The 8,681-nt window shown below is 36.0% G+C and overlaps 4 protein-coding genes across 4 annotated transcripts in view; 2 read left to right on the top strand and 2 right to left on the bottom strand.

Annotated features, from left to right (window-relative positions):
* LOC100639363 (glutaryl-CoA dehydrogenase, mitochondrial-like) overlaps positions 1-923 on the top strand; it is a 2,618-nt gene extending 1,695 nt beyond the window's left edge. The window contains exons 2-7 of the mRNA XM_003387394.3: positions 50-153; positions 219-288; positions 361-416; positions 471-559; positions 671-742; positions 803-923. Of these exons, the coding sequence (XP_003387442.1) occupies positions 50-153; positions 219-288; positions 361-416; positions 471-559; positions 671-742; positions 803-873 (462 nt within the window). The 3' untranslated portion in view covers positions 874-923. The remainder of the gene's footprint in view (positions 1-49; positions 154-218; positions 289-360; positions 417-470; positions 560-670; positions 743-802) is intronic.
* Positions 924-977: 54 nt separating this feature from the next.
* LOC105313171 (spermatogenesis-associated protein 6-like) lies at positions 978-2,980 on the bottom strand. Its single transcript, XM_019997915.1, has 8 exons — positions 2,852-2,980; positions 2,655-2,804; positions 2,562-2,610; positions 2,304-2,509; positions 1,432-2,241; positions 1,337-1,374; positions 1,201-1,269; positions 978-1,149 (listed from the first exon to the last, which is right to left on the bottom strand). The coding sequence occupies exons 1-8, from the start codon at positions 2,897-2,899 to the stop codon at positions 1,029-1,031; spliced, it is 1,491 nt and encodes a 496-aa protein (XP_019853474.1). The 5' UTR covers positions 2,900-2,980; the 3' UTR covers positions 978-1,028.
* A 44-nt stretch (positions 2,981-3,024) lies between these two features.
* LOC100639236 (serine/threonine-protein kinase Nek8-like) lies at positions 3,025-7,931 on the top strand. The gene is made up of 15 exons (XM_003387393.3): positions 3,025-3,160; positions 3,230-3,491; positions 4,393-4,572; positions 4,698-4,829; positions 4,928-5,142; positions 5,188-5,302; positions 5,526-5,687; positions 6,044-6,206; positions 6,256-6,332; positions 6,382-6,460; positions 6,514-6,552; positions 6,703-6,889; positions 7,078-7,394; positions 7,461-7,601; positions 7,660-7,931. Exons 1-15 carry the CDS (start codon positions 3,114-3,116, stop codon positions 7,824-7,826), a joined length of 2,283 nt encoding a protein of 760 aa, XP_003387441.1. The 5' UTR covers positions 3,025-3,113; the 3' UTR covers positions 7,827-7,931.
* LOC109582878 (uncharacterized) overlaps positions 7,865-8,681 on the bottom strand; it is a 1,988-nt gene continuing 1,171 nt past the window's right edge. The window contains exons 8-11 of the mRNA XM_019997917.1: positions 8,521-8,658; positions 8,387-8,479; positions 8,261-8,341; positions 7,865-8,039 (exon numbers count right to left, since the gene is read on the bottom strand). Of these exons, the coding sequence (XP_019853476.1) occupies positions 7,920-8,039; positions 8,261-8,341; positions 8,387-8,479; positions 8,521-8,658 (432 nt within the window). The 3' untranslated portion in view covers positions 7,865-7,919. The remainder of the gene's footprint in view (positions 8,040-8,260; positions 8,342-8,386; positions 8,480-8,520; positions 8,659-8,681) is intronic.

Raw genomic sequence — 8,681 nt, 5'->3', positions numbered from 1 at the left:
GATCATTATACATAGTATTCTTCATTATTTTGTTTTTTTTTATTTCAAGGGACCATTCGGTTGTCTCAATAATGCAAGGTATGGTATTGGTTGGGGGGCATTAGGAGCAGCTGAATTCTGTCTACACACTGCCCGCCAATACACTCTGGACAGGTATACAGCATTCACTCTATCTTAATGTACATGAATCTGTTCCTCTCTCTCTCTCTCTTTTAAAGGAAGCAGTTTGGACGTCCTCTTGCTGCAAACCAGCTTATCCAAAAGAAAATGGCTGACATGATAACAGAGGTATTAAATCAATATCCTTATTATCCTTATTGTTATTATTATTATTGTTTTTGTTTTTGTTGTTGTTTATAGATATCAATTGGTCTTCAAGCTTGCCTACAAGTTGGTAGACTAAAAGACGAGAATAAGTATGATAGTATTTTAATTTTGTCTATTTTTTTTAATTCCTGGACATTCTTTAGAGTTCCTCCTGAAATGATTTCGCTGATAAAAAGGAATTCTTGTGGTAAAGCATTAGACATTGCAAGAGCAGCACGAGACATGCTAGGAGGTCAGGAAGAAGAGAGAGAGAGACAGAGAGGGGGGAGGGAAGGAGAGAGAGAGAAAGAGGAGGAAGAGAGAGGGGGCCTCAAGAAGATAATGTATTTATTATTGTTTACAGGTAATGGAGTCAGTGATGAGTATCATGTAATAAGACACGTAATGAACCTTGAAGCTGTTAATACTTATGAAGGTAGGTAGAGAGAGAGAGAGAGAGAGAGAGTAGGAATGTATTATTATTATTTTTTTTTAGGTACACATGATATTCATGCATTAATCCTTGGGCGATCTATAACAGGATTACAAGCATTCACCTGCAAGTAACTGAATGAACTTGTACCATTATTATCATTATTATTGTTGTTTTATTATTATTATTATTATTATTATTATTATTATTATTATTATTATTGTCATTAAGTCTTATTTTTACAAAATCAAGAATATAGACACTTCTTGATTAATTCCATCATTATTTATTACGAATTTTGATACAGTCTATTATAAATCTTCTCCAATGTCTCATCAAAGACTAGTCGATGAGATTTACCGCTTCCTTTCGACGACCAGTAGTCACGGTAACCTAGCTTAGCTAATAAACTGTGTGGGCGGGAAAGGCAGTAATGAGTTAATTAAATGAGTGGGCGGTACCTGTTGTTATGTGTGGAGGGACACTGAGAGGGGGAGAGAGTTTCATCCCTTTCGGCAGCAAATGACGTCCTAATATGTACATGTACATGTACACGAATATTTTCTTTTAAAAACTTTATTTTCATTTTTTATTTACCTTATAGTATCGTTATCTTGTATTGAATGTGCCTCTTTCTAAAAATAGAAATTGTAAGTCACATGATAGTCACATGACAATGACCACATGCTCACCTCCTTTCCGGACAAATCTTTCATCATCTCGTCCAACTTGTCCTGAACACGTTTCGTGACGTTCTTATGGCGTCCGTGCTGATTCGTGCCGAGATATTTCGAAATCATAGAATCCTTGATCGGGGTTGAGCTAAACTTGGGTCTCTTCTTAGTGGGTGTGGTTTTCTTCTGAGGAGAACAACTACAGAACTCTCTTTTTGATAACAGAGATGGGTCGGCGTGAGGTACCACGAAAGGTTTCGAGTGTACTTCAGTTTGATTGGTCGAGTCTCCTTCCTTTGGCGTTAGTTTTCGTCGAGGACACGCCTCCCAGGAATGATCGCTGAACATGAAGGAGGAGTCATGTGATGTCTCGTGTGACTGGTTTTTTGCGGCTGGGGAATCCTGTGATCTTAGCCTCTCAACTAACATTGATCTCTCAAACTCGTCAATCGAGAGAGAAGGCTGCAATAGCTTTTTCTGAGATTTATTGTCTCGTGATTTGTGGGCGTGGTCACGTGATTTAGAGGCGTGGTTACTCAATTGATCATGTGACTTTCTCTCATTTGATTTGTATTTTAAAATGGGCGGAGTCTCATGAGCATCAATGTTAAATGATATGTGACCTTTTCGCTGAGGAGACGATTCAATGGGGAGGATTTGTTGGGTTGGAGGCGTGGCTAAAGGATGCGTGGGTGGACGAGCTGGAGTGGGTGGGGCTGGAGAAGGCGTGGCACTAGCAGTGAATGGTTGGGTTAGGACTTTGAGTGGTGATATAACCCGAGCTTCTAATAAACTCATGCAACAAGACAACTGGAGTAATGGAGACGTCTAGAGAGAGGAGACAAAATTAATAGCAAATAAATGTACATGTATGTGTTTAATTTGCTTACTTCATAATAATGGGATTTATCCATGACTATTTGAAACGGGTCGCAGCCATTTTTATCGGAGAACAGAAAAGATGAAGCAGAAGTCTCGTACCTACCCGAAATCGTACCACCTAAAGAAGGGAAAGATCTTGCATTACCAGCAAGCATTAGTTCATTACCATTGTAGTTTTCATTGACTTGAACTAGCTCTATTTTTACATGTTCACCTATTAAGAATATTATTTATTAATTTACAATTTAATTATTAAATTTCTTTACCTCTAAGAACTTCAGGCAAAACGGAAGGCACTTTACAATTCGTAAATACCTTTATATTAATAATTAAAATTGCTTAGGAAGTATCATATTTACTCTATCAAATGCTAGTGTAGTGTTTATCAAGAGAGGGAAGACAGGAGAGAAGAGTTCTGTCTGTAGAAGTTGTCCTAAAAGACAAACTTGAATGAAAACTGGCTCTCCTTTCAGACAGAGCGAGGGAGAGTCTTTCTGCGGCCACAGCACCTTTGAAATATACTGATAAAGGAGAAGAAGGCGAGAGGAATCCTTACTTTGTTAATTTGGAGGAGGACATGACATCTGACACACATGTCCTCCATCTTGGATTGTTTGGTTTCCAGGACAACAGACCCAACCCATTCAATGGTGTACCACGTGGCTTTCGTACACTTCCGGATACGTCCGTCAATAACACTTGACTCCACCTACAATATTTTAACCCTTTACTATAAAGATGGCGGCATTTTGTTAAAATAATTAGTAAATGTAGTGGAAATTTGAGCCTTTTAGCAGGTCTGAGAACAAGACGAGAATATGGAGAGATATGAAAAGATTAGAGTCATAGGTCAAGGAGCTTTTGGGTAAGAAATAAACTAAAAATAATAATTTAATGTACATGTACATGTACATGTATTTATTAAATTTAATAGAAAGGTGTTTCTTTGCAAGAACCTTGGTAACAACAACCACGTGGTCATAAAGCAGATACCGGTCGATGAGCTTCCTTCGGAGGAAAGGAAGTCGGCCATGAATGAAGTGAATGTTCTCTCGATGCTACAGCATCCGAACATTATCGGGTATTACGCGTCTTTTGTGGAGGATAAGTCGCTAATGATAGCAATGGAGTACGCACCAGGTGGTACACTCTATGAGCTGATACAGGAGAGGAATGGGAAGCATATTGAAGAAGAGGTGAGGGGAAATGTAATAATGATGATGATGATAATGCATTATGTGCTTAATGTACATGTAAATGTGTATACTTTTTGGAAGATAGATTTTTTAAATGGTCATAACTTGAAAATTATTTGTCTGAATCAGCTCAAACTTGCTACATAGTATAAGTACATCAATATGTATCTGAAAATGTAATAAAAATTTGGGGTGATTTCAGAGCCATTTTTTGGAAAAAACCATGGGTTATAGCCTTGGGTATTTTTCAGAATTTTGGCATTTTCTTAAAATGGCTGTAACTTGAAAAATTGAAGTCGGAATTGGCTCAAACTTTCTACACAGCATAAGAACATCAATATGTATCAGAAAATGTAATAAAAATTTGGGGTGATTTTTTAGCAATTTTTTTTTAAAACCATGGGCTATAGCCTTGGGTATTTTTCAGATTTTTGGCATTTTCTTAAAATGGCCATAACTTGAAAAATTGAAGTCGGAATCGGCTCAAACTTTCTACATAGCATAAGGACATCAATATGTATCAGAAAATGTAATAAAAATTGGGGGTCATTTTTTAGCCATTTTTTGGAAAAAACCATGGACTATAGCCTTGGGTACTTTTCAGAATTTTGGCATTTTCTTAAATTGGCCATAACTTGAAAAATTGAAGTCAGAATCAGCTCAAACTTGCTACACAGCATAAGAACATCAATATGTATCAGAAAATGTAATAAAAATTGGGGGTCATTTTTTAGCCATTTTTTGAAAAAACCATGGGCTATAGCCTTGGGTTATTGGGTATTTTTCAAAAATTGGCTTTTAAAAAAAATGTTCATAACTTGTTACAAACTTGGATATATTGTATCCAATTTTATAACTGCAACAATAGTAATTACTATATTAATTATATTTTATTTTTTAGACCATCCTACAGTTATTCGTCCAGATCCTTGTTGCCATTGAACACGTCCATTCATTAAACATACTCCATCGTGACCTCAAGCCTCAGAACATCATGCTTAACAAGAAGAAAACTGTCGTAAAGATCGGAGACTTTGGGATCTCAAAAGTCCTATCGAGCAAAATAACTTCAGCCCAGACAGTCAGTACCAAATTAGATCTTTCATAAAATTGCTCTAAAATTTGACAAAATACCCAGTACTATAGTACATGGTCTTTAGAACTAATCCGATTGGTCGGATACATTATAAGCTCCACCCCCTTTAGGTTGTTGGTACTCCTTGCTATATATCGCCCGAGATCTGTGAGGGGCGTGTCTACAGGAAGAAGTCGGATATTTGGTCTCTTGGCTGCATTCTTTATGAGCTGTTAGCTTTAAGAAAAGCATTCGAAGGACCAGTAAGTAATAATTATAATCTATTAATTATTATCAATTATTATTAGTATTACATTACTGGTTTATTAATTTACTTTATTATTATTATTATTATTTTTAGAATTTCCCTGCTTTAGTCCTTAAGATCATGCAAGGATCAAATGCCCTCCAGCCATTGAGTGATAACTACACCTCCTCTCTCTGCACTCTCGTACACGCCATGCTACAGCGCAACCCTGACGACCGACCCAACATTGAGAATATAATGGCCAACCCAGTCATAGTCAACGCTCTTGTTAACTTGGGTACTGACGTGGGTAGACTCCCCTGTGTCACGTGAGTGTCATGTGACTGATGGGTGTAGGTTAGGGTTTCTTATAGACCTGCTAAGTCAGCTGGGAAGAGACATTTATCACTTGAGACGAGACATGGTCAGCCTGGGAAGTACAGACAAGTGTCCTTCTTTGTTGATTCTTATCTGCCAGCAGCTACTAAAGTATTATTATTATTAAATATTTATTTTTACATTTATTTATTTATTTATTTATTTACTTATTTATTTATTTATTACTGTAATAAGAAGTTTGATCTATTATATTATTATTATTTTCATTAATTTTTTTATTGATTTATTAATTTTTTTATTGCTATGATAGGAAGTTCAATTTAGTATAATATTATTATTTTTTTTTAATTTTATTTATTTATTATTGTTACAGGAAGTCCAGTCCAGTACGAGGCCCCTAGTCTACCTGTGGGGTGGTTCTCTATCAGTTCCGATGATACTGCCCCAACCAGCAGAGAAATCAGTGACTTCCCTTTCAGTGGGAAGGTCTCACCGTGCGGCCATCACTGATGATGGGAAACTGCTCTTCTGGGAGGTAGGGACCAAATGATGTACATGTACTTGTACAAACATAAATTTATTATTTTATTTATTTTTTATTTTATATTTTTTGTTATTTTATTTTATTTTTTATTATTTTATGGTATTATTTTTAATTTTTTTAATTTTTTTATTTTTATTTATTTTTTATTTTATATTTTTTGTTATTTTATTTTATTTTTTATTATTTTATGGTATTATTTTTAATTTTTTTAATTTTATTATTTTTATTTATTTTTTTATTATTTTATTTTATTTTACTTTTTTATATTTTTTTAATTTCATTATTTTATTTTATTATTTTTATTAATTATTATTATTTTATTATTTTTTTTTTTTATTATTTATTAGTTGGCGTCAGGGTCACTAGGAGGTACTACTCAATTCTCTCTCAGCTCAAGAGCTAGAGTGAAGGACCCCATCATATTCCAGCCGCAGTTGGTTGAAGGGTTCTCCGCTAGTGTTGTCATCAAAAAGGTTTCCTGTGGTGACCTCTTCACTGCTTGTTTAACAGGTACATGTATTAGGATACTCATAAAACCAGTCTGACGAGTTTTTTTCAGATAAAGGTATACTCATGACATTTGGGAGTGGCATAAACGGTTGCCTAGGACACGGTGACTATGACGACGTGCCTAAGGTGATAATTATGTGTGGGTGGGGGTCGTTAATACTAGTTTTATAAACAGGCTAAACTGGTTCGGGCTATGCTCCAGTATGAGACCATTGACGTGGCATGTGGAGCTAATCATGTCGTTGCAGTAACAGGTAGTTTTTAAATGAATACGATATTTTTTCATTCTCTCTCTCCCTTTCATTAGCTGATCATACTGTTCATAGTTGGGGTAGAAATGAAAATGGTAATACATAAATACATGTACATGTGCATTAAATAGTTGAAGTTTATGCACTGTACTAGAAAAGAATCCTCCATTTTATTACATTTCTAATACATGTACATGTACATGTAATTTCTTGTATTAATTTTAATAATAATGATTATTGTGTAGGTCAGTTGGGTACTGGTGATACTCTAGCGTGTAATGAACCGAAACAAGTATTACCAGTGGAAGGAGAAGAGGGAGGGGGAGAAGGAGGAGGAGGAGGGAAGGAGGTCATTAGTTCAGTCACTTGTGGGTCAGATTGTTCTATCCTGTTGACTAGTAATGGAGACATACTTTGTACCGGAAGCAACAGGTATAGTGTAAGGAGAGAGAGGGAGAGATTTATAGAGTAAAGAGACAGAAGTAAAGAAGACAACACTGTCCATTAATAGTTAGAATAATCCACTGTCCTAAAATAGAAAGAGAAAGCATTAAAATTATATTAAATATTGTAGCATAGACTAATAGAATAATGAGAATAAATTATTGCTATTTTTTCAGGCACAATAAGTTATGTCTTGACCACACCTCTGTTGCCACCCCTACCCCTGCTACTCCGCCAGACTTCACCCAAACCTCTCGTATTTTATCATCACTCTTTCAAGCAATCAACACAAAAGAGTCGGCATCAACCAGCCAATCAGATTCAAGAGCAAAGCCACGGAGTCTTTTGGCTACGAAATCCTCGACTTTTGACCAATCGGATTGCCCGGATCACATGGAACGGGTCCTAAATTTCACACGTTGCAAAGTTGAAATTTTGGAGGGAGAAGTCACTGCAATTGCAGCTGGAACCAACCACACAGCATTCATCAATAGTAAGGGAAAAATAACAAAAAATTAATGTTAAAATGTACATGAATATATATTTTTCTTTTCTATAGAAAAGGGTCACTGTATTACTAGTGGTTCCAACGCGTATGGTCAGTTAGGCCATTCCCATTCAGTCCCTGCTGTAGTACCAAAGCTAGTATCAGTCACTCGTATTTCATGCGGAGATAATTTCACTATTGCTGCTATTAAAGGTGGGCGTGTCAAATTATACAAAGACCACGCCCATATTAATTAATTTTTTTTTTATAGATGGGAGGATGTATTCTTGGGGTTGTGGCAGACGTGGGCGGTTAGGCTACGAGAGTGAGCCGATCAGGGCAGAGCCAACTTTAATGACTTTTGAGAACACACAGACCGTCCAATCAATACAGTCCAGTCACAGCGTTACCATGGCAATGGTCACGCCTCTTGAGTAGCCGCAATCAGCATTGAAAATTTTTAAACTTTAAATTAATATTTTTTCATCAATCATTTAAGATATTTAATTAATTTAAGATATTTTGTTCGGTTCAGTTATTGGATGATTTGTAAGTGGGCGTGGTTGATATTGGTGGGCGTGGTCCTGGTATCATTACGGGCATGAACTGTGGAGGGACTTTAGTTTGTCTTTCCAACTCATTTACTTTTACCTGAAATATAGACATGTATGTACATGTACGTCATAATGGCTGGTGATTTTGGAAGGGAGAAATTATTTTTAATTTAGCAAATCTGTGAACTTATACAAAGATTCAAAATATTAATAGTTGCCAAATTCGCCAAATCTCCTCCCTCCAAAAACTACCAGCTAATGCAACACCAATGTTTTTTATATATATTATATTCACAAATTCTCTATCTTTTCTAATACCTCTAAATTGCTATACTGTTCTTTTATCTTTTTATTTTCTTTCTCCATTTTTATTTGTTCTTCTCTTAGCTTCAGTATGTCCTATAGTCATGGCTAACCGTTGTTTAATTAATGGGCGTGGTTTACCATTGCCATGGTATCCATGAGTCCCTGTTGCTCCTCCACAGTCATTAGTAATTGCTCTTGCAGTGTTCTCTCTTCTTTTAACTGTCTCTGTGCCTAAAAAATACATAAACTCTTCCTCCCTCCTTCTCTCTTACTTCTTTTAAATACTCCATTAAACATGTACATGTATTTACTACGGACTCTAAACTGCCCCCCTGGGTTCTAGGGGCGTCAGTGACCACACCCATTTCTTGTCCCAACTCTTCCATGTCTAACTGTAACTTTCTAATCGACTAAAAGAAAATTTGAATTTTTT

This window comes from Amphimedon queenslandica, unplaced genomic scaffold, assembly GCF_000090795.2.
Source record: "Amphimedon queenslandica unplaced genomic scaffold, v1.1 AMPQUscaffold_13348, whole genome shotgun sequence".
NCBI classification, from domain to species: domain Eukaryota; kingdom Metazoa; phylum Porifera; class Demospongiae; order Haplosclerida; family Niphatidae; genus Amphimedon; species Amphimedon queenslandica.
The sequence above is the reverse complement of the archived record's forward strand: the minus strand, read 5'-3'. Positions and strand labels throughout refer to the sequence as shown.